Below are 27,405 nucleotides of genomic sequence, written 5' to 3'. Positions count from 1 at the left end.
AGCCAAAGCTCTGGGAAGGGATTTTAAGGAAATCACTTCAAAAGTCAACAGTGATGTTTCATTTAACCACTTGCACTGAGAATCCACTGACTCCAACGCTGGCCATTGTGTTGTGCTCAGCTGTGAGAGGTGCCCTGAATGCAACCACTGCTGCCAGGCCAGGGCTTGGCAGAGCAGAGTTGGCATCACTGCAGTGACTGATGTTGGAGCAGGTCCTTCTGTCACTGACACTTCTCCATGTTAGTGCTGATCCACACTTGGAAACAACAGCTGTTGTATCACTGCTCTGCTCACACTCTTTCTCCCCAAATTCCCCAGATCCCTGGGAGCTTGGCATGGGGATGGGCAGTGCCAGGCTGAGTCAGTCCATGCTGGGGCACTGCAACACTCTGCTCTTACCTATGCCTTTGGAGGAGGTGTTGATGGGGTGGTGCCTTTGGACAAGGCTTGGTTTGCTGCAGAAGCATTTTTAGAGCTCTCTACAAGTTCTTCTCTGCTCAGAGCTCTGATTCTGGTCCAGGAGTGAGGAAAGGTGGGAGTTTGGCCAGCTGGGAGATGGCAGACCCAAAGTGTCCTGGGCAGTGCAGTAATTGTTGTAGCCAGGGTGGGATTGATCTCCTCTCCCAGGTAGCAAGTGACAGGACAAGAGGAAACAGCCCAGAGTTGTACCAGGGGAGGTTTAGTCTGGGTACTAGGGGAAAATATTCAAATAAAAGGTTATCAAGCCTTGCCACAGGCTGCCCAGGGAAACAGTGGCATCACCACCCCTGGAAGTGTTCAAAAACCGTGTGGATGTGGCACTTGAGGACATGATTCAATGGGGAAGGTGGTGTCAGCCAAGACAAACTGCAGGTTGGGAGGTTGTGCTTGAACAGATACAAAGGTAAATCATCTTCTTCACTGTAAGGACAGTGCAGGGCTGGAGCAGAGCCCAGAGGGGCTGAGAGAGCTTGGTCTTGGGTCAACAAGGCCGTGGCTGCCCTTCTCCATCACTGGCTGTAGTCCCAGCCTGGGCACAAGCTTGGCCTGGACCCCTGCTGAGGTTTCTTCCAGCCATTGCCTCTGGTGATGCTGGGAGTGTCTGTACAGCAAAGGTCCTGGGTCATGGCACCCACTGGGAGCAGCTCTACAACCTCTTTGCCTACAGACCTTCTACCTGGGAACACAATGCCCAGAGGAGCTGTGGCTGCCCCATCCCTGGAAGTGTCCAAGGCCAGGTTGGACAGGGCTTGGAGCAACCTGGAGTCATGGGAGGTGTCCCTGCCCATGGCAGGGGGTGGCACTGGATGAGCTTTAAGATCCCTTCCAACCCATTCTATGATTCCCACTGCTGGAAACATGAACTCATCTGTCAGCAGAATCCCCCTTTTTCTGACTTCTTCCTTCTCTCTCGTTTCTCTGTGACTAAATTCAGTCCATTAGGCAGAACAAATTGTACAGTGCCCTTGGCTCTCCTTGTGAAGCCCTTCCAGAGGGGAAGTGACATTCTTAAAACAGAGTGATCCAGTGTTTTCTGCCTTGTCTGCAAGAGCCTCGTACCCAGGGCCATCTCTCACCTCTGCCAGGGCACGTGGGGGACTTCCAAAGGCCTCTGCAAGGTTGCAGTTGTTCAGGTGATCTGAACAAGCATTTTTCCAGGAACTCTCTCCTGGGCTGTGAGCTGGAGCCCTGGGAGTGTGGAACACCTCTGCCCATCGAGAAGCTTCTCCTTCTCTCTGACTGTGCCCTTTTGTTCCTATAGAAAAGAGCTCATTCACTCCTTTATCCTTCTCTTGTCCTTTCCACTTCGTGTTCAACCCCTCACAGCTTCAGATCATGCAAAACCCTCTGAAGATGTTTGTTTCAGTGAGAATTTCCCTGGAATCCAGAAGAACCTCATGAGCTGTGCAATGTGTTCTGCCACCACTTGTAGGAGAGAGAATTTGGATTCTTTACTTCTCTGCATAACATTTCCAGTTGCCACTTTCTGTCTCCAAAATCAAAGGACATTTTCATGGTAATTGTAATTTATTAATTGCCTTGCTCAGCTGGTTTTTGGGGCATTATTCAGCTGCAGACCTGTAGCATGGAGTAAGTTAATCTTTGTGTGCATTTGGCAAATATAAACCTGAGGATTTGATTGCAGAGTGGTTTGGGGGGGATTTCTGGCCCCCTGGTCACCAGGACTGTGTGGGGAAGGCTCAGTGTTGTGGTTTCACCAGCCTGTGCAGATAGAGAAGGATGTGCCTGGAGGAACAGGGAGAGAAAAACATTTGGATACAGATGACCCAACCCATGGCAGGGAGTTGGAATGGGATAGTCTTTAAGGTCCCTCCCAGCCCTTCATTTTATGAAGATAATTAGTATTCCAACTGTGAAATCCCTTTAAAAACTGCTTTTGGTGAGCTTGGCATGTCTGATTCTGTTCAGCTTTGGATCCTGGGCTCTTTTTTCCATCAGCCCTTGTGGATTTTGCTGCACAATTCTGCTTGTTCTGTGGTCTCAGTGAGGAGACTGGACATGCAGCTTGCAGGAGTGCCAGCAGTGTGCTCTCCTGGCAGACATGGACTCAAAATCTCCAGCTCCCACCCAAGCCTGGCAGTTTCTAGAATAGCTGACACTAGGAAGGGTTTATCTGCTGAGGTTTATCAGACCTGGTTTCCAAACAGAAGAGATTTCTTTGCTCTTTGGGAAATGGAGGACTAAATGGTGGTTGGTGTCAACATCTTCATTCCTTTCCTGAGCTATCCCTTCCAAGCTCTGTGTCTGTGGTGCCTGGCACAGGCCTGGCCAATGTGACTGCCCTGGCTGGGCAAGGGCACAGCAGGGATGTGGCTGAGGGCACCAGGGAAGGCTCTGTGGGGGCAGCATGACTTTAGAGCTGATGTCTCAGGGCAGCCTTGAAACCAGACCTTTCCCAGGCATGAAAAAGTCCTCAGTCCTCCTGCCCTGTGGCCTTGGAGATGGGCTGTGCTGATCCTGGTCCTGTGATGTTGTGCTGACCATGGAGTTGGGAGAAGGAGAATGGACAAAACCTGGTCTCAGGCACATGTTGGGACTCTTGAGGATGGGCCTGTGCAGGGCTAAGAGCTGGATTTGATGATCCCTGTGGGTTCCTTCCAGCTCAGCACATCCTGTGACTCTGTGGATTTCCCACTGTGGTTCCCAGATTCCAGCTCTGACCCTTCTGCTGGAACAAACCCTGTGCAGTCCTCGATGTTCCAAAAACACTTTAGAGGCACTTAGCATTGGTTTTGACCTTCTGGATTTTTTCCAGGCTCTCTCATCCATGGAGGAATTCAGAAACCTGGATCGGGATATTGAAGGCTCTGCAAAACGCTGGAAGAAGTTTGTGGAGTCTGAGTGTCCTGAGAGGGAGAAGTTCCCTCAGGAGTGGAAGAACAAGTCCTCGCTGCAGCGCCTGTGCATCATGAGAGCCCTGAGGCCAGACCGAGTCCCCTGTGCCCTCAGGTGGGACAGAACCACCCCTGGGACCCCTGGGCAGGGGGAACGGGCGGGACTTCCAGGGAACCAAAGGCATTCAGGAATGTGTTTAGATTTGCTCACTGTAGGGTGTGAGTGCTGCACTGGGGTTCCTCTCAAGGAGTCTGGAGAAGGAGCCGTCTCCTCCCTGAGGGTGGGCAGCCCCTGGCACAGGTTGGGCAGCAAAGCTGTGGCTGCCCCATCCCTGAAAGGGCTTGGAGTAACCTGGGCTGGTGGAAGGTGTCCCTTGCCATGGCATGGGGTGGAACTGGATGGGCTTTAAGGTCCCTTCTGACCCAAACTGTTCACAGAATCCCAGAATATGCTGAGTTGGAAGGGACCCACAAGGATCCAACCCTCAGCCCTGCACAGGCCCATCCCCAAGAGTCACCCCCTGTGTCCCAGAGCATCATCCAAACACTCCTGCAGCTCTGGCAGCCTTGGGGCTGTGCCCACTGCCCTGGGGAGCCTGCTCAGTGCCCACCACCCTCTGGGGGAAGAACCTTTCCCTGAGATCCAACCTGACCCTGCCCTGGCACAGCTCCAGCCATTTCCTGGGTGCTGTCTCTCCCCTGGCACAGCTCCAGCCATTCCCTGGGTGCTGTCCCTGCCCTGGCACAGCTCCAGCCATTCCCTGGGTGCTGTCCCTGGTCCCCACAGAGCAGAGCTCAGGGCCTGCCCCTCCTCTGCCCCTGCCCAGGAAGTTGTCCCTGCACTGAGATCTCCCCTCAGTCTCCTCTTGTGCAGCTGAACACACCAAGTGCCCTCAGTGTCCTCACACGCTGCCCCTCCAGGCCCTCAACCATCTTTGTTGCCTCCTTTGGACACTCTAATAGTTGTTCTGTGATTTGGTGATCTCTGAACTCTCCAAGAGAATCAACAGTCACTTCATTTAGGTGGCATTTCCTGCTTAGGGGGATTCAGTCTCCATGTCACCAGTGGGGTGGGCAGTGGAGCAGTGGCACTGCCACTGGCACTGGTGAGGAGCAGCCAGGCCAAATCAGGGATGGGCATCACCTCACAGGTGTTAAACATCTACTGGAGTCTTTGGGTGATCAACACATGGTCTGGCCTTCAAAGCATCGATTTGAGTTCCTTTTTGGCCTTTTCTTAGACACCAGAACAAAGTGCAGAAGTAAAGGAAAGTCTTACAGAGGTTTTCTCTTTTTTTTTTCCCTTGTAAAATCCAAAATTTATGTGTTGCTAGTTCTGAAACTTGTATCTGTAAATTATGTAGTGGAGGTAACGAGGCAAGGCTAAACTTGCCAAAGTTATGCAAAAGCAACATGCCTGTTCCAGGAGAAACTTGAGGTCTTTCACTCCAGAAAGACTCATTTGTTCCTTCTGTCCTAGTGATCAATGTTCTGACATTTCTGTGCTGTCTGTCACGCTCCTGCCTCTCTAATAGTTTATATTCCTGCTCCCCCTGGCCTGGGAGTGTAGCAGAGCTGTTACTGAGAGCAGGAACTACATCTATTTCTGCTTTAAAGTTCACAGGAAGACTGAGTGAAGTCCCCTCATGGTCAATGTGATTATGTTTTAATAGAATAAGTACCATAATTTATTATAATCAGAATTTAAACCATGTTCTTTTTCATTTCTTAGTCCTATGGTTGGATTTTCCATGTCTCCTTCAGCTGAAAATATTTGGTTTCCTGGTGTTGTTTAGCTTGAGTAAAATAATCTCTGGGTTTTCTGAAAATTTAAGTGCATATTTAATTTAAACAAGTTTAATTCATTTCCTTCTTACTCATACAGCTCAGAAATAACTGGAACATCAAATTTCAGCCCCTTTCATATCTCTCTTTTATGAAAAGGGAATCCAAGTTCAAAAGCTTGGCAGGGTATTTTTAGGGCCTGGGCAAATCAAGCTTTTCTGCTTGCACAGGAGTATTTCGATGGGTTTCATGTTTTGGTTCTTATCTAGAACTGGGTTAGAACACAAATGTGTGTAAACAGCAACAATTCACAGCACTTCCCCCAAGGCTTTGGAAATGTGACTGAAATTCCTGAAATACAGGATGGCCAGACACAGACAGTCAGACACAGACAGTCAGACACAGGACAGACACAGGACAGCCAGACACAGACAGTGAGACACAGACAGTCAGACACAGAACAGACACAGGACAGTCAGACACAGTCAGACACAGAAAGTCAGACACAGGACAGACACAGGACAGACACAGGACAGTCAGACACAGGACAGTCAGACACAGGACAGTCAGACACAGGACAGACACAGGACAGTCAGACACAGGACAGCCAGACACAGACAGTCAGACACAGGACAGTCAGACACAGACAGTCAGACACAGGACAGCCAGACACAGTCAGACACAGACAGTGAGACACAGGACAGTCAGACACAGTCAGACACAGGACAGTCAGACACAGGACAGACACAGAACAGCCAGACACAGACAGTCAGACACAGACAGTCAGACACATACAGTCAGACACAGGACAGACACAGAACAGCCAGACACAGACAGTCAGACACAGACAGTCAGACACAGAACAGTCAGACACAGGACAGTCAGACACAGACAGTCAGACACAGGACAGTCAGACACAGGACAGACACAGACAGTCAGACACAGACAGTCAGACACAGGACAGTCAGACACAGGACAGACACAGGACAGTCAGACACAGGACAGTCAGACACAGGACAGACACAGGACAGTCAGACACAGACAGCCAGACACAGACAGTCAGACACAGGACAGTCAGACACAGGACAGTCAGACACAGACAGCCAGACACAGGACAGTCAGACACAGACAGCCAGACACAGACAGCCAGACACAGACAGTCAGACACAGGACAGCCAAACACAGACAGCCAGACACAGGACAGTCAGACACAGACAGTCAGACACAGGACAGCCAGACACAGTCAGACACAGACAGTGAGACACAGGACAGTCAGACACAGTCAGACACAGGACAGTCAGACACAGGACAGACACAGAACAGCCAGACACAGACAGTCAGACACAGACAGTCAGACACAGAACAGTCAGACACAGGACAGTCAGACACAGACAGTCAGACACAGGACAGTCAGACACAGGACAGACACAGACAGTCAGACACAGACAGTCAGACACAGGACAGTCAGACACAGGACAGACACAGGACAGTCAGACACAGGACAGTCAGACACAGGACAGACACAGGACAGTCAGACACAGACAGCCAGACACAGACAGTCAGACACAGGACAGTCAGACACAGGACAGTCAGACACAGAACAGACACAGGACAGCCACAGGACAGCCAGACACAGACAGTCAGACACAGGTCAGTCAGACACAGAACAGTCAGACACAGACAGTCAGACACAGGTCAGTCAGACAGACAGTCAGACACAGGACAGACACAGGACAGTCAGACACAGACAGTCAGACACAGGACAGTCAGACAGACAGTCAGACACAGGACAGACACAGAACAGTCAGACACAGACAGTCAGACACAGAACAGTCAGACACAGGTCAGTCAGACACAGACAGTCAGACACAGACAGTCAGACACAGGTCAGTCAGACAGTCAGACACAGGACAGACACAGGACAGCCAGACACAGGCAGTCAGACACAGGACAGTCAGACACAGACAGTCAGACACAGGACAGACACAGGACAGTCAGACACAGACAGTCAGACACAGACAGTCAGACACAGGTCAGTCAGACAGACAGTCAGACACAGGACAGACACAGGACAGTCAGACACAGACAGTCAGACATAGGACAGACACAGGACAGCCACAGGATAGACACAGGACAGCCAGACACAGGTCAGTCAGACACAGGACAGTCAGACACAAGGCCCAAAAGTCTTAAGAAGACAGGTCTCATCCCCCAAAAGAAGAGTGAGTCAGAATGTGTTTGGCTTCCTGGGTCCCCCTGACAGGCTGATGCCCCTCAGAGCTGCCTTCAGCCAACAGCCTGGCCCAGATGGGTCCTGTGTCCTTAGGGAAGAAAATTGGTGTCCCAGAGGTGCAACCTTCAGGAAGACACAATCATCTGTTCATCTGTCCTTCTCATGTCAGGCAGGAGGGCCAGTGCTCTGCTGTCAGGAGGAAAAACTCTCTTTGCACTCAGTGAAACACAGCCTGTGCTCCTGGGAGCCTCCCCACAGCATGCATGGCTCAGCTCTGGTAACTCCCCTGCAAGGAGTCCTTGGCACCTCCACACCCACCTGAGGGCTCAGCTCTGCCCATGGGCCAGCAACCATTCCAAAATCCCCCCTGACTGCCAGAGTCAGATCCCCCAGTGTGGAACTCCCTGCCCTGGGGGAGGCACTGGGGGCTCCCACCCAAACCTGAGGGGAGACAATCTTGGCCTCTGGGGACTTGGGGAACCACTGGTTGGATCCAGAGGAGGAGCAGAACCTTGATAGGACTGCCACTGCCACTCTTGACCAGACTGAGACCATCATCCTCACCAAGAGGTTTCCTTTCCTTTTACTTTACCCTCTCAGGGGCCCACGTGGTGCTCAGCTCAGGGGCTGGCAAACACCATTCTGTGCATGCCCCAGGGGGCTGGGCTATACATCTGCCTTTTGGGGGTAAAACCAATTTTACCTGAATCATTGTATTTATTGTAATCTTTTTAGTAGATTGGAACTCTGACTTGTAGTCTCTCCTGAGCTGGGTTCATTTCTCCTGCTGGTTTACTTTAAACCAGCACAGAATCATCAGCTCTTACCAACTCATTCCTTACAGCTTCAGTGCCAACACTGCTCCAGGAATCTTAATTTCCTCCAGAAGGATTTCCCCCTGTAAATGCCTGTTTTATCCTTCACTCTTACTGAAGAGCATCAGCAAAAAGCCTCTTGCAGCACCTTGTGCTCCCACTCTTCCACACCCAAAACAAGGTCAGACCAGTCCAGCAGTCACTGGCAAGGGATGACTTGGTCATGGTGAAGTCCTTCCAAGGCACTGGTACTTGTTCCTTAGGGAAACTTCTTGGAAGCAACATGGCAGGACTAAGGGCTCTGGTAGTTGTTGGCTCCAGACCTGGTTATGGCACCTGAATGGACTCCTGAGGTAAAGGATTCTGGGCAGCTGAGTCTGTGTGTGATGCAGAAGAGCTATTGGCAGTTCCCTGGTCTTGTGAGGGTATTTGAGTTTTGTTCTGACACTATTTCTCAAATCTTGTTGCTGACATGGTGACCCAGTCCTGTGGGTACCTCGTTTGAAGGACACTGTGTGCAGGAACTGCTCCAGCCCTGTCTGAGGGGACATCTGAGGCCACTGGAGAGTGTCCAAAGGAGGGACACGGAGATGGTTGAGGGCCTGGAGGGGCAGCGTGTGAGGACACTGAGGGCACTTGGTGTGTTCAGCTGCACAAGAGGAGACTGAGGGGAGACCTCAGTGCAGGGACAACTTCCTGGGCAGGGGCAGAGGAGGGGCAGGCCCTGAGCTCTGCTCTGTGGGGACCAGGGACAGCACCCAGGGAATGGCTGGAGCTGTGCCAGGGCAGGGACAGCACCCAGGGAATGGCTGGAGCTGTGCCAGGGCAGGGTGAGGTTGGATCTCAGGGAAAGACTCTTCCCCCAGAGGGTGGTGGGCACTGATCAGGCTCCCCAGGGCAGTGGGCACAGCCCCGAGGCTGCCAGAGCTGCAGGAGGGTTTGGATGATGCTCTGGGGCACAGGGGGTGACTCTTGGGGATGGGCCTGTGCAGGGCTGAGGGTTGGACTGGATGGTCCTTGTGGGTCCCTCCAGCTCAGCCTGTTCTTTGACTCTGGGGTTCTGTGGTTGTGTCAGGGCAGCCCTCCCTTTCCTGCACGTGTTGTCCACTTCAAACCCTCCCCTCACATTGGTGTTTTCCAGTCCCCAAGACACCATTTCACAGAGATGTAAAACAAGAATGTTGTGACCTCAGATCTGATGGACTTTGTTAAATTTTGCAAACTGAAGCTCTCCAGCAGTAATTGAGCAAATCTTAACCCAGAACAGAAAAATCTACTTGAAAGAGGTACCAAAAAAAAGTGGAAGCATTTCCTTTTGCAATCCCTTAGGCATTTCCATTCCAGCTGCCTTTCAGCAGTCCTTGAAGGAGGCTCTCAGCTCTAGTAGAAGGAATCTTGCTGCCTTCAAAAGGCCTGACTCATGTATCTGTGCTCCAGCAGCATTCCTGGGGTTTGAATCTAACATTCCTGCCTTTGAATGCATGTTCACTGCATCCTGCTTTTCTGAAGCAGTGATGTGGGAAGCTCCCCCTGGGGAATGTTCTCCACACACTGTTCTGCTCAGGCAGCTGCTGTGGAGCTGAACCTTTGCCTGTTCTCTCCTTCTATTGTCCCTTGTGACTCTCATGCCAAGGCTACACACACCAGGTATTCTTAGAGCTCTTCCCTTTTAGCTCTCCAGATCAAAGTAATTGTGTGAATCATTTGGACTTTTTGTAACTTGGTGCTTCCTCTGGAAGGCTGTTCAGATTGCAAAGCACATGGCAGGTTCCTGTGCCTTGACTTATTTGTGCTCTCCTGAGATACTTTAGTCAGAATCATCCAGGGCACTTCTCCAGGCAGCCCTGGGCTGGCAGCTCCCACAGTTCTCCCTTCTCCCTTCCCTTCCCGTGTCAGGAATTGGGGTGCCATGTGCCATTGCAGCCTGTACAGAGTGCCAGGCACTGCCTCTAAGGGATACCCCTGAATTGGGGTGCCATGTGCCATTGCACCCTGCACAGAGTGCCAGGCACTGCCTCTAAGGGATACCCCTGAATTGGGGTGCCATGTGCCATTGCAGCCTGTACAGAGTGCCAGGCACTGCCTCTAAGGGATACCCCTGAATTGGGGTGCCATGTGCCATTGCACCCTGCACAGAGTGCCAGGCACTGCCTCTAAGGGATACCCCTGAATTGGGGTGCCATGTGCCATTGCAGCCTGTACAGAGTGCCAGGCACTGCCTCTAAGGGATACCCCTGAATTGGGGTGCCATGTGCCATTGCAGCCTGTACAGAGTGCCAGGCACTGCCTCTAAGGGATACCCCTGAATTGGGGTGCCATGTGCCATTGCAGCCTGTACAGAGTGCCAGGCACTGCCTCTAAGGGATACCCCTGCCAGCCCAACATGCACATCTCCTCTACAATTATTTCAGGACCATTTTCCTCATTTAGTTTCTAATTTGTTTGAATCAGCAAAATCAGAGCTAATTGGAGCACCAATGTGGTGAGGAGCAGCTGAGGGAGCTGGGGGTGCTCAGCCTGCAGAAAAGGAGGCTCAGGGGGCACCTTCTGGTTCTGCAATCCCTGCCAGGAGAGGGGAGCCGGGACAGGGGGTCGGGCTCTGCTCCAGGACACAGGGACAGGAGAGGGCATGGCCTCAGGCTGGGCCAGGGCAGGGGCAGGCTGAACATTAGGAGAAAAAACATCATTTCAGTGGTTATCAAGCCCTGGCTAAGGTTGTCCAGGGCAGTGGTGGAATCACCATCCCTGAAAGTGTCCAAAAACCATGTGGATGTGGCACTTGAGGACATGATTTAGAGGGGACCATGGTGGTGGTTGGACTTGGTGATCTGGGAAGTCTTTTCAAACTCTAATGATCCTGTGATTCTCTGATAATTACCTGGTTATTTGCAGAGGAACCTGCCCCTTCTGAACAATAGTAGACTGGCAAAACTTCTTTTCTCTCTGGCAGAGATTTTGTAGAAGAAAAGCTGGGCAGTAACTACGTGGTTGAGAGATCCCTGGATTTTGCAACAACCTTTGAGGAATCAGGACCAGCAACCCCAATATTTTTCATCCTGTCCCCAGGAGTGGACCCACTGAAGGATGTGGAGAAACATGGTAAATAAATCCTGTCTCTAGGCATAGCACAGCATTCCTTTTTATCTGCTGCATAATTATCTTAGCATGACACTCCTGTTTGGTTTTGTTGTTTTTCCTCATCTCTTTGTAGATAATGAAGTAATCTGTTAAAAGTAGATAATTGTGAGAGGGTTGGTTTTGAGGGTTTGCTTTGGTTTTAATTTTTTCTTCAAATTTTTTGGATTTTCATCTAAAGTTTAAATGAAACTTGTCTCCTTCCTGCACTGTCTGGATTCCCAGTGTGGTTCACTCCAAGCTGGGTTTGTACACAACCTCTCATTTACGTCAGAGATACCCAACATGCTGTCAGAGAGCTGCTTCTTGCCAAGACAGGTTGAACCACAGGACCCTTGAGGTCCCTTCCAACCTGCTATTCTATGATTTTATGAAGCTAAAAATATTCAACAGCTCCCTGTAACAGACTGCTGCTTAGTGGCAAAGTTTCCAGTTTTTATTCCCATCCTTCCTGAGCTGGTTTGGACATGGATGGGCAGTTGTAGAGCTGTCAGTTGGCCCCAAAGCCAAAGGGGCTCCTGTAAGATCTCAGAATTCCAGAATAACCCAAGTTGAAAGGGACCCCCAAGCACCATCCAGTCCAACCCTCAGCCCTGCACAGGCCCATCCCCAAGAGTCACCCCCTGTGCCCCAGAGCATCATCCAAACCCTCCTGCAGCTCTGGCAGCCTTGGGGCTGTGCCCACTGCCCTGGGGAGCCTGCTCAGTGCCCACCACCCTCTGGGGGAAGAGCCTTTCCCTGAGATCCAACCTGAGCCTGCCCTGGCACAGCTCCAGCCATTCCCTGGGTGCTGTCCCTGGTCTGGCACAGCTCCAGCCATTCCCTGGGTGCTGTCCCTGGTCCCCACAGAGCAGAGCTCAGGGCCTGCCCCTCCTCTGTCCCTGCCCAGGAAGTTGTCCCTGCACTGAGGTCTCCCCTCAGTCTCCTCTTGTGCAGCTGAACACACCAAGTGCCCTCAGTGTCCTCACACGCTGCCCCTCCAGGTCCTGAACCATCTTTGTTGCCTCCTTTGGACACTCTCCAGTGGCTTCAGATCTTAGACTGGAGTGCCCAAAACTGCCCCAACATTGCAGTGAGAGCTGTCCTAGTGCAGGCAGAGCTGAACAGCTCCCTGGACAAACCAGTATCCCTTTGTGCAGCTGTCCCAGTGCTGTGCTCTGGAGCTCACAATGGATGGAACTGGCTCTGGGTCTCAGCTCCAGCGTTACCATTTTCAGCCTGAACATCCCTCTGGAGCAGAGGGCACTGATGCCTTTGGACACTGGGCTGGCCCACAGTGCCATTCTGCTCCTCAGATGTCTTTTCTCCCTCCACAGCAATGTTCTCCACATGTATCCAAGGCCATGCCTTGGTCTCCAGCCCCGATTCTGCTGGTACTGTGCAGTACAGAGTCTTTTTGAACTGGGGAATCACACACCAGCCCTAGCACAGATACTGGCTGGGGTTTAACAGGGTGCTCTCAAGAACAAACACCAGCAGGGCTGGCAGCCCTGGCAGGGGCCACTCCTGATACCAGGCATTGCCAGGGGCCTGGTGTGAGAACATTGACCTGTGGCATTCTTTTCTTCTCTACCTTCTGGGGCATCCTAAACTAATGTCTGAGTCAGTCTTTACCCATGAGCTGGTTTAAACATAAACGAGCAGGAGAAACGAACGAGATCATGAGTCAGAGTTACAATTTAATAACAATATCACAATAAATGCAATGGCACAAAGAGAAATTGGGTTTAACCCCCAACCCCAGCAGTCTAACCCAGCCCCCTGGGGCACAAACACAGGGGGGTTTGGTGGCCCCTGTGCTGAGCCCCACGTGGTTCCCTCGAGTCCAAAGGAAAAGGAGGTGAAAAACCTGTTGGTGCAGATGATGGCACAGTCTGGGCCAGAGTGGAGGTTCTGCTCCTCTTCTCGATCCACTGATGGCCCCAGAGGTCCCCAAAGGCCAAGATTGTCTCCCCTGAGGTTTGGGTGGGAGCCCCCAGTGCCTTCCCCAGGGCAGGGAGTTCCACACTGGGGGATCTGACTCTGGCAGTCAGGGGGGATTTTGGAATGGTTGCTGGCCCATGGGCAGAGCTGAGCCCTCAGGTGGGTGTGGAGGTGCCAAGGAGTCCCTGCAGGGCAGTTCTCCCAGCTCCTCTGCCAGGCTTCTTTCCCAGCCAGCTCCCAGCCTGAGGGCTCAGCTGTGCCCTGGGCAGCTGCTGCCAATGGGCCCTTGGGAACAGTTGCTGGGCAATGGCCCAGAGGGTTTGGAATGCCCAGCTTTGGGCACACCCACACAGTGGTCCTGGTGGCTGAACCAGGACAATCCACATTGTCACGAGCAGCTGCCACAGCTGTTACAGCCTCAGGCACAGGCAGCTCACAGATCTCCTCATGGGCTTTGCCTTTGTGGGCTCCTTCTGCCCCAAAACCAGGTGACATTACTGGGAACTGAAGGCACCACCCTGAGGAGGATCCTGTCACATGCCTTTCCTTTTCCTTTCCTTTTCTTTTCCTTTCCCTTTCCTTTCCTTTCCCTTCCCTTTCCTTTTCCTTTCCTTTTCTTTTCCTTTCCCTTTCCTTTACTTTCCTTTCCCTTTCCTTCCTCTGTGTCATGCTGGTGACTCTGTGTCTCACTGTGTTATTGTTTTGGTTGGGAAATGCAGTACTGCAATCCAACCATGGGTGCTTTAATTGGGATTGTATGTTTGATTGTAGCAGAGCACCTGGAGTCAGTCAGCCAGGAAACTTCCAGCAAGAAAAAGTGGGAAAACAAGTAATATAATCAATCATTGCTACAGGGCAGCTGCACTGGCCCTCATGGCCTCCCTGGGTGGGCTGGGTTCACTCTGGGTATTTTCCCTGTCCTTCATTAGGCTTTATGGAAATGCAAGTTTGGGTAGATAATTCTTGGGAATGGAAGTTGGCTTCTCTCACATGCTGCTCCTCATGGGATCTTTCCTTGGCCAAATGGGGAGGGCCCTGCAGTGAACATGGGGGGCTCAAAAGGCTTCCCCACCTCCCTGGGGCAGCCTGACTGCCTGTGCCCTGCCCTGCAGCCAGCACAGCCCCACTGCCACCCCTGCAGGGCTGTTCCCACCTGTGAGGTGGGAATCACTGATGGGAACTTCAGATTAATCACCTGTTTGGGGGCAGTGCCCTGCCCTCTGGGATTGCCCCATTCCCTCTGAAGTGGGTGGCTCTTGAAGGCAGAGGGGGAGATGAGAGGCTTTCAAATTTGGCAGCAACCAGAGGTGGTGGGAAGAGAAGTGGGAATTCCAAACTCTGGGGAGAGCTGTATCCCAGGGGGCTGTAGGAAGGGGAAGCAGAGAGCTGGAGTTTGGAGGGTTGTTTTTCTCACAGCCATCTGTTTCTAATCTTGTACCACGAGGTGGTTCCTAAGTCTTGCAAGACAAATCTTTTCCTTGTTTTACTGTAAAAGTTGCCTGCTTTTGGCAGAAATCAGGATTTGGGGGTGCAGTGTCTGCAGGGAGGCAAAGCTGCATGCAGAGGTGAGTGGAGGCAATCCCAAGGGATCAGCACAGGGGTACAGACTCCCTGGCTGAGCTGAATCCATCCTGGGAGGGTGTGGGGATGTCTGTGGGGCTGCTTCCCCCTGGCAGCACAAATCTGGGCCTGGCTGCTGAGGAACACAGTGAAGGGAGAGCTGCACCAGGCAGGGACTTCTCCTGTGAGATGAAGAGCATCTCTGGGTGACAGATGTGGAGAGGATCTGATCTTTAGCCAGGAGCACTTACAGGGTCTGAGGCACTGGAAAATCAGGGGAGGCTGAAGGTTCATCAGGGTCTAAATGAAGAAACACTAAATAGCTGCCATCCTGCCTCCAGAGCAGGGGAGTAAATGACATGGATGTGGGGATTGCCAGCCTGCATTTGCAGAGGGATGTTGAGAGTACTGGGAGATGTTCTGGGTGGCTCCTGGTGTGTTCCTGTGGGATTCCTTCTGCGTCTGTGTGGCTGTGTGTTGTAGGGATGCAATCTGCAATGGTGTGGATGATTCTCCTGGTCCTGGAGTTTAGTCCATTACCGAGGACAAAATGTACTCCCCACTTTCCCTGGTCCCTGAGAGCCCCTGAGAAGGACACACAGAGGCCACTGGAGAGGGAGGAGAAGAAGAGAGAGTTTATTGCTGGTCAGAGGTTTATATGGACCTTGGAGGGATCCAAAACCCACCAACAGAAAACAAGAGGGGTTTGGCTCTGGGCCAGTGGGAGTGAGGGGATTTACATTCAACAGGAGGGGGGTTCAGGTAACAGGCATGTCACAACCTTCCTCCAGACCCTGAGATAACAGGGTATCCCAAGGTATTCTGGGAAGGAGAAGCAGTGACTTTGCAAAAAGACATTTTAACAAACATTTTTACATTTACACAATATTAAAAAGATCAGTTGTTAAAGCATTATCAGTGGGTTGTTGATTTTCTTCACAAATCCATTTCTGGCAGGACTTTGTCCATTTCAGATATTTTAAACCAATTCCCACACTGGTCCACCCTTTCCCAGTGGCTTTGCTGCTCTCCACTGACCCTGGGCCTTCCCACACACACTGTGGAGCACCCAAAGGCAACTCCACACCTGCCCATGATCCTCCATGAGGAATCTGGAGGGCTGACTGGTCTCCACATCCGAGACACCAGGGAGACCTTTCTTGAGGCCACAGGAAACTCACACAGATTTCATCCACCTGCTTTCTCAGTCCCAAAGGTGTGCCAGCCCCCCTGGTGACCCAATCCACATCTCTGGGATAGTTCCTCATCCAGCTGGGGGTATCCAAGGCCTCTTTCATCAGCAAGAAAAGATTTTAATGTCTTATAATTTTAAAAGGAGTTTTCACACGAGGCTGCAGGGGAATGATGTTCTTTAAACAAGAAGCAATCTGTGAAAAGGTACCTTTGTGTTGATGCTCTGCTGTAATGAAAAGAGTTTGGAAGAAGCTGCTGCTTTTAGAGTGCTTGGGCATGGAGTGGGTGAGACCCAAGAGAATGAGACAAGAGAGGTATTATGAGAAGTGTGGTGGCTCTTCTGGGAGGGCTTTGGGATGGGGGAGCTCAGCCCAGCTCTGCTGAACTCACTCCTTGCTTTCTTTCAGGGAAGAAACTTGGCTTTACATTCAACAACAAGAATCTCCACAACATTTCCCTTGGACAAGGCCAAGAGGTGGTTGCTGAACAAGCTCTGGATCTGGCTGCAAAGGAGGGGCACTGGGTCATCCTTCAGGTAGGGGGTCATTGGCCAGTCCTGCTCTTCTCCCAGGCTGTCCCACACTGGTCCCTGTGTGAGGCCATCTCAGTCCTGGCTGGGGGAGGTGGCCCAAAGCAGCCCCTTCTCCCTGGCTCTGCCTGCAACCCTTTGCTGCACCAGGCACTGGCAGGGTGCTTTTCCTCTCGTGGGTGTGCAGTCCTGGGGAGGCCTCTGAGGACAGGTTGTGCTCCAGCTCCCCTGCCTGGATTTGCTTCAGAAATAACCAAAGAGCTCTGTCCTCAGGAACTGTTGGACTCTTTCTTTGCTGCTGCTCAAAACTGCCCCTGTGTCTCAGTGAGCTGAGCACCCACTGACTGAGGGAAGGGCTCTGCAGTGGGGCTGGTTCCTCAGGGCATCCCAACCCAGGGAAGGGTTGGAAACTCTCCTCACAACTCAGCAAAACACTCAGACCCCGTGTGGGTTCAGAGGGAGCTCTGCCTTGGTCCAGGGCTCTCTGGAGCCACTTCCCCAGCGAGTGCTTCCTGTCCTGATGTGCAGTGGGAGGTGTCAGACCTCACCACAGGTCCTGGGAACCCCTCTGACTTCCTTGATGTGGATTATAGTGGGCTGGTTTAAAGGTAAAGCAGCAGGAGAAATGAACCCAACACAAAAGAGATGACAAGTCAGAGTTACAACTTAATAACAATATTACAATAAATGCAATGGCACAAAGAGAAATTGGGTTTAACCCCCAACCCCAGCAGTCTAACCCAGCCCCCTGGGGCACAAACACAGGGGGGTTTGTTGGCCCCTGTGCTGAGCCCCACGTGGTTCCTCCGAGTCCAAAGGAAAAGGAAGGGACAAACCTGTTGGTGCAGATGATGGCACAGTCTGGTGGAGAGTGGGGGGCTCCTCATGGACAGGGTCTGATCCTCCCCTGGATCCAATGAGTGGCCCCAGAAGTCCCCAAAGCCCAAGATTGTCTCCCCTCAGGTTTGGGTGGGAGCCCCCAGTGCCTCCCCCAGGGCAGGGAGTTCCACACTGGGGGATCTGACTCTGGCAGTCAGGGGGGATTTTGGAATGGTTGCTGGCCCATGGGCAGAGCTGAGCCCTCAGGTGGGTGTGGAGGTGCCAAGGAGTCCCTGCAGGGCAGTTCTCCCAGCTCCTCTGCCAGGCTTCTTTCCCAGCCAGCTCCCAGCCTGAGGGCTCAGCTGTGCCCTGGGCAGCTGCTGCCAATGGGCCATTGGGAACAGTTGCTGGGCAATGGCCCAGAGGGTTTGGAATGCCCAGCTTTGGGCACACCCACACAGTGGTCCTGGTGGCTGAACCAGGACAGTTGAGGAATTAGGTCTGTGGGAACTGGTTGTTAAGGATATTGAGGCAGTTGGGAAGTTCTTGTTGGGTTATAGGAGCAGGATCACTGTCCTGCTGTCCTGGGGCAGTTCTCAGTCCTGTTGTCTGACAGGGGAGGAGGAAGAATAAAACAAACAAAACATCTGTGGCTGCCCTGGGAAGTATGAAGTTTCTCAGCTCACTCTGAAGATGGAGATTGTCATAAATTACTAATTTTAGGAGAGAGAACAGCAGAAATCCACCAAGTCACTCAATGCCATGGGAAGAACATCAGTCCTGCTGGCAGAGCCTGACCAACAGCTCCCTCAGCACCAGAGTTGTACCTGTCTGGTAGGGGGGGCTTTGCTGAGCCCTTCACAGACCCACAGTGGTGATGGAACAGATGAGGAGGGAATGAAGTCCACTGTTAAAATTATTCTCTGCAAGTACAGAGGGTCCAACTGTAAAATAGGAGCTCCCAAGGAGAAAGTGCAGCTTTCCAAGGAGGACTTGCTGCCCAAGAGCTGCAGAGGCAGACCCTGCACAAGCCCAGCAGCTGCTTTCCCCTAAATCATTGGCACTGAAGAGCTGGGGCTGATCTTTGAGCATCACAAAAATCCATTGGATAGAGGTCCAGCCTCTGGGTGTCCTTAGGAACAGGTCATAGGTTTGGAGGGCTGTAAAGCAGATTTTTTTGGCCATAATACAGGCACACAATTTGAGTCTGATACTTTTATATCAGGTGTGTGCACCATCCATCCACTCAGCATTGAGCTCCCAGTGTCACCTCACAGAGGTAGTTTGGAGGGTTAGTAAGGACTGGTGGGAAGGGTCAGCTGTTCAGGACAGTGATGAAAAGTCACCTTGAAAGACTGAAGAAAGTTTTATGTAGATTTATATTTTAGTATTATCACAAAATTGTATATTTCTCAGACCCTTGTGGTTGCCAGGAGGATTTGGACCTGCCTGTAGGTAAATCTTTCCCTGACTGTTGTCCACCATCTATAGCTGAAGATTCACAGAGTCACTGAATCAGCTGTGTTGGAAGGGACCCACAAGGATCACCCAGTCCAACCCTCAGCCCTGCACAGGATCATCCCCAAGAGTCACCCCCTGTGCCCCAGAGCATCATCCAAACCCTCCTGCAGCTCTGGCAGCCTTGGGGCTGTGCCCACTGCCCTGGGGAGCCTGCTCAGTGCCCACCACCCTCTGGGGGAAGAGCCTTTCCCTGAGATCCAACCTGACCCTGCCCTGGCACAGCTCCAGCCATTCCCTGGGTGCTGTCCCTGCCCTGGCACAGCTCCAGCCATTCCCTGGGTGCTGTCCCTGCCCTGGCACAGCTCCAGCCATTCCCTGGGTGCTGTCCCTGCCCTGGCACAGCTCCAGCCATTCCCTGGGTGCTGTCCCTGGTCCCCACAGAGCAGAGCTCAGGGCCTGCCCCTCCTCTGCCCCTGCCCAGGAAGTTGTCCCTGCACTGAGGTCTCCCCTCAGTCTCCTCTTGTGCAGCTGAACACACCAAGTGCCCTCAGTGTCCTCACACGCTGCCCCTCCAGGCCCTCAACCATCTTTGTTGCCCCCTTTGGACACTCTGCAATGGCTCAATCTCTCCCTTCCATTGTGGTGACACAATGCCTGGTGGCAGCTGCAGTTCAGCTTGCAGAGGTTTGAGATCAACCCCACTCCTGAAAGTGTGTTATGTCCCAGGAATGGGAGTCCAGTGCACAAAATATCTCCAGGAATCAGCTGCCCCATGACCAGTTTCCCTCTTGTGCACCAGTCACTGCTTCTTGTTTTTCGGAGCTCTTTTATTTTTATAATTTTTATTTTTCTCTCACTTCTAAGAAAAAGGGATTTTTTGGGGAGGGAAACAGCAACATTTCTTTTCATGCTATACTAATTAGTGCAGAGTTTGACTAGTCCAGAATATCTAAAAAAAGAAAACATTTTTTTCCTGGTGACCTGATCTAGCAAATGTGTCCCTGCTCATGGCAGGGGGTGGGGACCTGATGAGTTTTCTGGGCCCTTCCGACCCAAACCATTCTGTGATTCCAAGATATGGATACCAGTGCTTGGCTTGCAGGTCTCAGCTTTGACAAACTGGCATTTTCTGCCTGAGAAAGGATGTGCCAGGAATCTCTTGGTCAACTTTATCACTCTCTGCATGGGCCATGGCTCTGTGCTGGACCCCAGCAGGCAAAGCTTTGCTTTCTGGTTGTGTCACACCTGAACCACTGCTAACAGTAGTTCACACTGTCCATGAGACAAAGAGCAGACCCAAAAGTTCCCTTTCTAGCAGGTTTTGTCAAATATGCAATCCCAGTGCTTTGGCAACCAGAGAATCCAAAAAAGGCATCAGAAAAAAGCAGCTGGAAACAGATGCACATTTTAGTAGCTCATTCCTCCCCCACTGATGTTTCAGGTTAGAAGGAAAATGGGATTAGTTCTTGTATTATCCTCAATAAGTTCAGGAGAGCTGCAAGGTCTGTGGGTCATACACTGCAGATTTCCTTCGCAGGGATTTTTCATTCCTCTCTGTTCCTTTTGCCCTGAGCAACCAAACCTTCCTTGTGTTCCAGGATGTGAGGTGGTTCTGTGGATGAGCAGCACTTCCCACCCCGTGGGTTCACTGGACACTTCTCCCAGCAGTGAGTGGGCAGAGATGGCTCTGGCATTCCCACAGGGAGCATCTGCAGCAGCTGCAGGGCAGGAACCTGAGGGCACTGCACAGAGGGCTCATTGCAGAGGGAGGAGACTTGGCAGTTGGGCTGAACATTTATTTAAAGCCTGTTTTATCCCCTGGGTTTCTCAGACATACATGAGAGGTGCCCACGAGCTGCAGCAGCACAACCTCTTATAGGGACACGATCTCTGCAGGTCCAGCTGGATCACAGGGTCTGATGCCAACACCTCAGTGTGGCAGGAGCAGCACCTTTTGGGGTGGATGAATCACCTCTTGGGCCTTCTGTTGGTTCCTCTGCATTATCCACCTCCTCAACTGTCTCTTTGGGGCTGGACTGATGGAGAAGTTGTCCAGACTAGGATGTCATCCTAGGGCAGGATGGCAGGGGACATGGTGGCACAGACACCAAGTTTCCTGCAGACTCCAGACACCTCCTTCCTCTCCCAAGCCTTTCATTCACTCCAGGGGGTACCATTCGATTTGGAAGTGCCCCTTTGTTCCTCATGGCCAGTGTGTGTCCTGAGAGGCAGGAGCAGCTGGATCCCACAGCTGGATCCCACAGCTGGATCCCACAGCTGGATCCCACAGCTGGAGCCAGTCTGAGGGTGGGCTCTGCCCTCTGCAGCTGCCAGTGCAGAAGACACATCTGGGGATTGCTCAGCCTCAAGAACGGGGATTTCATCCATCATCACACTTGGGGTAGGGAGTGAACAGCAGACTCCTCTCAGTGGTGTCTGGTGACAGGAGAAGGGCTGATGGGGACAATCTGAAACACAGACAATTCCATTTAAACAGAAGTACAATCTTTTTTGCTGTGTGAATGGCTGAACACTGCAAGAAGTTGCCCAGAGAGTTTGTGGAGTCTCTGTCCTTGGAGACACCTGAAACCCAAACCCATCTGAGCGTGTTCCTGCTGGCTGAGTCTGCACTGAGCAGAGGGTGAGGTCCAGGTGGTGCCAGCTGTGTCTCCAGCCCCAGTGAGTCTGGGATCTCTGCTTTCCCACTGCCAGCTCACTCAGGAATCCTGTTCCTCTGCTGTGCTTTGCCTCCTCTGCCTTGGGAGGAAGGAGCTTTGCACACCAGAGAACCCCAAGCTCTGAGTTAGAACCAGCTGTGCCTGCTCTGAGTCCCTCCCTGTGCCTGCTCTGAGTCCCTCTCTGGGCCTGCCCAAAGGTTTCTGCTGAGCCAGTGACCACTAGAGTCCCCACATGGTGTTTACCAGCCTAATGAAAGACACAATGAAATGTGTTTGTTTATGTACAAATGCATGTCTGGATGCACTGATGCAGGGAGAAGTTCAGGTGTTAGATGTTCCCAAATTAATTGTAGTCTTCATCCATTAGCCAAAATGTCACTTCCCTCTCTTTGTGATCAAGTTAGTTTAATTCTTGAGCATCTTCCCATTTTCATAGGTTGCTGCTTCACTGAGTCAGGTTCATGTCCTAAATTGAATAACAGTGAGCTCCTGGAGCAAAACTGTGGGAGATTCAGACACTGGCAGAGCCCTTGCTGTCCATAAATCCCAGGATCCCAGAGTGGCTGGGGTTGGAAGGACCTCTGGAGACCACCTGGTCCCAGCCCTCTGCTCCAAGAGGGCTGCACAGGATCACACCCAGGGGGGTTTGGAATCTCCCCAGGGAAGGAGACTCCACAGCCTCTGGGCAGCCTCTTCCAGGGCTCTGTCACCCTCCAAGGAAAGAACCTTCCCCTCCTGTTCAGGTGGATCCTCCTGTGTGTCAGTCTGTGCTCACTGCCCCTTGTCCTGGCACTGAAATCAGCCTGTGCCATCGCCCTGACACCCACCTGGAGGTGTTTGTCATTCTGAGATGGATCCTGCAGTCCCCTCATCAGCCTCGTGGCTCTCACTGGTCCCTCTCCAGTGGTTCCTTGACTTTCTTGAACTGGGAAGCCCAGAGCTGGACACAGCACTCCAGATGTGCCAGATGTGCCTTCCTAGGGCTGGGCAGAGGGGGAGAATCCCCTCCCAGACCTGCTGTCAGTGCCCTTCCCAGTGCCCCCCAGGATCCCACTGCCCTCCTGCCCCCAAGACACACAGCTGGCTCAGGGACAGCTCCTCGTCCCCAGGACCCCCAGCTCCTTCCCCCAGAGCTGCTGCCCCACAGGTCCCCCCCAGCCTGGGGTTATTCTGTGCTGCTGTGTAAGATCCATTCTCTATTCCAAGCACACATAAGCACTTGGCACTAAGCCTCTGCTTCAGCAGAACCAGACTCATTTTCCTTCCAGCCACAATGTCTTCTCATTCCTAGATGTGTCTAAAAGGAGAAATACACACTCTGCCTCCAGTTCTCATTCATAAGTTTTGGACAAGTGCTCACAGAATCACCAAGGTTGAAGAAAGAGAGCTTCAAACTCATCCAGTCCCACTTGTCCCCCCAGCACCACCATGATCACCCCTAAACCATGTCCCTCAGTGCCACATTCACACTCCTCCTGGACACCTCCAGAGACAGAGACTCCACCACCTCCCTCAGCAACTTATTCCAATGCCTGACCACACTTGGAATGATTTTCCCCCCAATATCTAATCTGAACCTCTCCTGGTGCAATGTAAGGCTGTTTCCTTTTATCTTCTCTGATGGAGATAAGGACTTGATTTCAGAGAGCTGTTTCCTTCCTGCCTCATGTCACAACAGCCATTCCCAAGTTCTTCCAATTGCAAATCCACTTAGAGACCAGCAAGTAATCCAAAGATGGATGTGGATTTACAGGGTGGAATTATGTTTCTGTTGGGCTTTCAATACCTTTGCAACTATTGCAGTCCCATTTTGTTGTGCAGCTGCTCCAAAAACTTCTGTCTTAAGGCATATTTTGGATTAAAACACGGATGTAATGAAGCCCTTCTGAAAAGAGAGTTTGTTTTCCTCTATTTCTTGACATTAATTAAGGAATTGTCTTCTGCTGTGAATTTCACCTGCTCACCTTCACATCTTTATGTCTTATGGAGTGAAACTGGATGATAATCTCCAATATTGTCATGAACACCTTGGGGAGTTCAGGTCAGCCCAAGTTTCCTGAGGCTCATGCTCATGTCCCCTCTGCTCTTGCAAATCCCAGCACTTTCCCAAACCACTACTGGCTGCACTTGGGTGAGGTCCAGAATCCAACTCTGCACTGGGGGGTCCAGACAGGGCATGAAACACTGGATTGGTTGGAGGAGACATGGGGACAGACTTTCCTAAACCCTAAATTTTGTCAGACTCTGTATATGGAGTAGACACATCCACAGGTGGGGGATTGAATAGATTCACAGCTTATAGCCCAGCAAAAGGCAGAGGCATCCTGCTCCTAATTAAAGCATCCTGCTCTTAGTTGCCTGAAGGCTAAGGCAGTGAGTAAAGCAGTGACCCTGTTGCTAGATGGCAGTGCTAATTGGTTTGGTCCAGCAGAAGATGATGGGGAACTTCATGGGGCCCAGCAGAAAAGGAGGAACAAGAGTGTCTTCAGGGAGAGGCTGAAGGGTGAGCTCATTGTACTTGTTCTTCTGTGTTGCTCTTTCCCCTGACTGGGGACCAAGAGGGACTTTTTATATGGGCAAACAGTGACAGGACAAGGGGCAATAGTTTGAAAGAGGGCAGGGTTAGAGCAAGAGGTAGGAAATTCTTTATTCAGAGGGTGGGCAGGCCCTGGCACGGGTTGGACAGAGAAGCTGTGGCTGCCCCATCCCTGGAAGTGTCCAAGGCCAGGTTGGACAGGGCTTGGAGCACCCTGAGCTGCTGGGAGGTGTCCCTGCCCATGGCACGGGGTGGCACACAATGATCTACAAGGTCCCTTTTAATCCAGACCATTTTGGGATTCTCTGATCATGTGTGGAGAGGCTCACTGGGTTTAAGGGCCTCAGGGAGGGCTCGGGTAGTGCTGATTGCTCAGAGATTTCATGGAGTGAAGTCTGATAAAGCCTGAGGGTGCTGCTGCTGAAATCCAGGGCTTCCCCCAGGTGAGCTGTGTGCCACCCTCCCTGCCTGCCCAGGGGACTCCTCTGGCTCCTGGAATGTCTCAGTGAGGGGAGAGCAGTGCCAGAGACTGGCTGAGGCTTCGGGTGCTGCCACACCTCTGGGATGGTCTCTGCACGTGGGGCAGCAGCAAACCTGCTGCTCAGAGCCAGATGTACCCACAGGAGTGGTGGGGGCTCTGTGCTCATCCTGTGGCAGCATTCCCTGGCTCATGGGCTGCCTGGGGATGGATAGAGCTGTTCCTGGGCACGTGTTGACCTCGCTGATCCCTGTAGGTCCCTTCCAACTCACCGTATCCTGTGATTCTGTGGCTCTCGTGGGTGAGCTCACAACACCATCAGCAGTGAGTGTGGCCAAGGAGGAGGCTCTGCAGTGCCCACCCCTGTCCCTTTGGAATCCCAGCACGTGGCAGTGGGCACTGGGAGTGCTGGGCTGGCCCTGGGCTGTCCCTGGCAGGCAGATAAGGAGAACAGTAGTTTTTGTGTGCTGAGACATCTCACAGGAGGCTAAGACTTCATGAAAACAACCAGTTCTGGCTGCTCCAGGGGTTGATCTGTGAGCAGGTGTGAAGGACAGGGGCACCCTCCAAGGTGGGCAGGGCCCCCAGTGGGTGCCAGCACAGGGAGGGCAGCGTGTGCTGCTCTGTGGACATGTGGGGCTATTGCTGATGGTTACCATGGCAGCAGCTGCATCCTGTGCTGTACGTGCTGCCTCGTGAAGTACAAACACAGAGAGCCTTGGAAGGGAATGCCCAAAGAAAAGCCTCTGGTGTTCCCTTGGTCCTGCAGGTGCAGCCCAGCCCAGCTCTTCCCAAAGCCCCTTGTCCTGTTCCATCCTGCAGGATGCAGAGAGGTGCAGTAACCCAGGCTGAGGGGCTGTGCTGCTGCTCAGTGTGCAGGGAAGGTGCTTCTGGTTGGACTTTTGTCCTTTTTTACAGCAATTATTTGCCCCCCACTCTCCACTGGTACAGCAAGTTTAGGAATTTCCCATTGCCCATCTCTGCCTGCAGCACAGACCTGGACATGAGCTGGGAAACACTGGGGAGGCTACAGCCACAGACCTCAAAATTGGGCTAAGAAAATGTGTAATAAAGCCAATCACCACTTGGGTATGTCCTGGGTGGTTGTGTCTTCAGGGGGGTCATGGGATGAGGAAGGTGTGAAACTGCTGCAGGTTTGGGAAGACAGTGCAGACAGTGTAGGGAGGGCATAAAGTCCTGAGCAAAACAAGCTGGACAGGCTGGGTTAACCCTTATTTCTCCTGAATAACGTCTAGAGGTAGCCCCTGAAGGTGGTGGGAGGTGGGTTCCAAAAGCAGCAAGAGAAGGGGGTTCTTTGGCCACCACAAGCCCAGCTGGGATTGGCGTTGCTGCAGCTCCATGTGGTGTCGTTATTGATAATTGGCATATCACTCAATTACTGTGATAATAATGGGTGTTGTCATTACTCATGCTCTCTCAGGGTTTGTTATCTGACTGCTGAGGATTCATTTGCAAGATTTCCTTCAGAGCTGTGAGTCCCTTCCCAGCATCTCTGCCTGGGTTGGGCAGATACATTCCTTTGAATCCTGAGTTCTTAGTCCCAGCCCTTGTTTTGCTGTGCATATTCCTCTTTCTCATCCCTTCTATCATAAAAGGACAGTGTATAAATGCACTCAGTTATGGTTGGACTGGCAATATTCCCTCAGCTGGCTGTTAGCAGACAGTGGTACCCACAAATCATGGTCACTGGGGTCACGTCAACACAGGCAAAAGCAGTTATTTTTGAGCCATCTAAACCCACAAAAACAGATGTAGGAAGAAACTACCAATTAGAGAAGAAAACACTTCAGGTCAGACATACAGACTATGATGAAACTGGTATTTGATGCACAGTTTTCCTTTGGGTGCTTTTTTGAGCTCTTTGCCTGTGTTACTAAATCTCTGGTGTTTGAAGCACTTTGGGTGCAGGTTTCCCTCCATTCCTACTGGATCACTGGACTTGTGTTTTCAGAGGGAGCTCCTTGGTTGGGCCCTGGGGATAACCCCATCTCCTGATCCTAACTGGATCAGGCCAGCACTGGTGCAGCAGAGCTCAGGTGCAATTGCCTTTTCTTTGCTGCTCCTCACAGGTTCTGGTGGATGAGAAAACACCATTTTCATAGAACATGATCCCTCTGCTCAGGTATCTCCTCATCTCCCTCCATAGGCCAAGCTCCATTCCATCCATGTACCATGGTGTGCTGGATAAAAGGAAAACCAGCAGGAAAAATGAACCCAACACAAAAGGGATTGTAACTCAGAGTTACAATTTAATAACAATATTACAATCAATGCAATGGCACAAAGAGAAATTGGGTTTAACCCCCAACCCCAGCAGTCTAACCCAGCCCCCTGGGGCACAAACACAGGGGGGTTTGGTGGCCCCTGTGCTGAGCCCCACGTGGTTCCCCCGAGTCCAAAGGAAAAGGAGGTGACAAACCTGTTGGTGCAGATGATGGCACAGTCTGGTGGAGAGTGGTGGGCTCCTCCTGGCCAGGGTCTGCTCCTCCTCTCGATCCAATGAGTGGTCCCAGACGTCCCCAGAGCCCAAGATTGTCTCCCCTGAGGTTTGGGTGGGAGCCCCCAGTGCCTCCCCCAGGGCAGGGAGTTCCACACTGGGGGATCTGACTCTGGCAGTCAGGGGGGATTTTGGAATGGTTGCTGGCCCATGGGCAGAGCTGAGCCCTCAGGTGGGTGTGGAGGTGCCAAGGAGTCCCTGCAGGGCAGTTCTCCCAGCTCCTCTGCCAGGCTTCTTTCCCAGCCAGCTCCCAGCCTGAGGGCTCAGCTGTGCCCTGGGCAGCTGCTGCCAATGGGCCATTGGGAACAGTTGCTGGGCAATGGCCCAGAGGGTTTGGAATGCCCAGCTTTGGGCACACCCACACAGGGATGAACTGGTCCCAGATTGCTGAACTGGGACACATGGG

General features: G+C 52.1%; 1 protein-coding gene across 1 annotated transcript in view; it reads left to right on the top strand.

The window, feature by feature from the left end:
- The window catches only part of DNAH9 (dynein axonemal heavy chain 9), a 205,871-nt gene that overhangs the window by 146,389 nt on the left and 32,077 nt on the right, over window positions 1–27,405 (top strand). The window contains exons 60-62 of the mRNA XM_071574021.1: window positions 3,257–3,450; window positions 11,119–11,267; window positions 16,388–16,515. Of these exons, the coding sequence (XP_071430122.1) occupies window positions 3,257–3,450; window positions 11,119–11,267; window positions 16,388–16,515 (471 nt within the window). The remainder of the gene's footprint in view (window positions 1–3,256; window positions 3,451–11,118; window positions 11,268–16,387; window positions 16,516–27,405) is intronic.

The sequence above is a fragment of the Pithys albifrons genome, chromosome 19 (assembly GCF_047495875.1).
Source record: "Pithys albifrons albifrons isolate INPA30051 chromosome 19, PitAlb_v1, whole genome shotgun sequence".
Taxonomy (NCBI): domain Eukaryota; kingdom Metazoa; phylum Chordata; class Aves; order Passeriformes; family Thamnophilidae; genus Pithys; species Pithys albifrons.
Note: the sequence above shows the minus strand (reverse complement) of the source record. Positions and strands in the feature narration are given on the sequence as shown.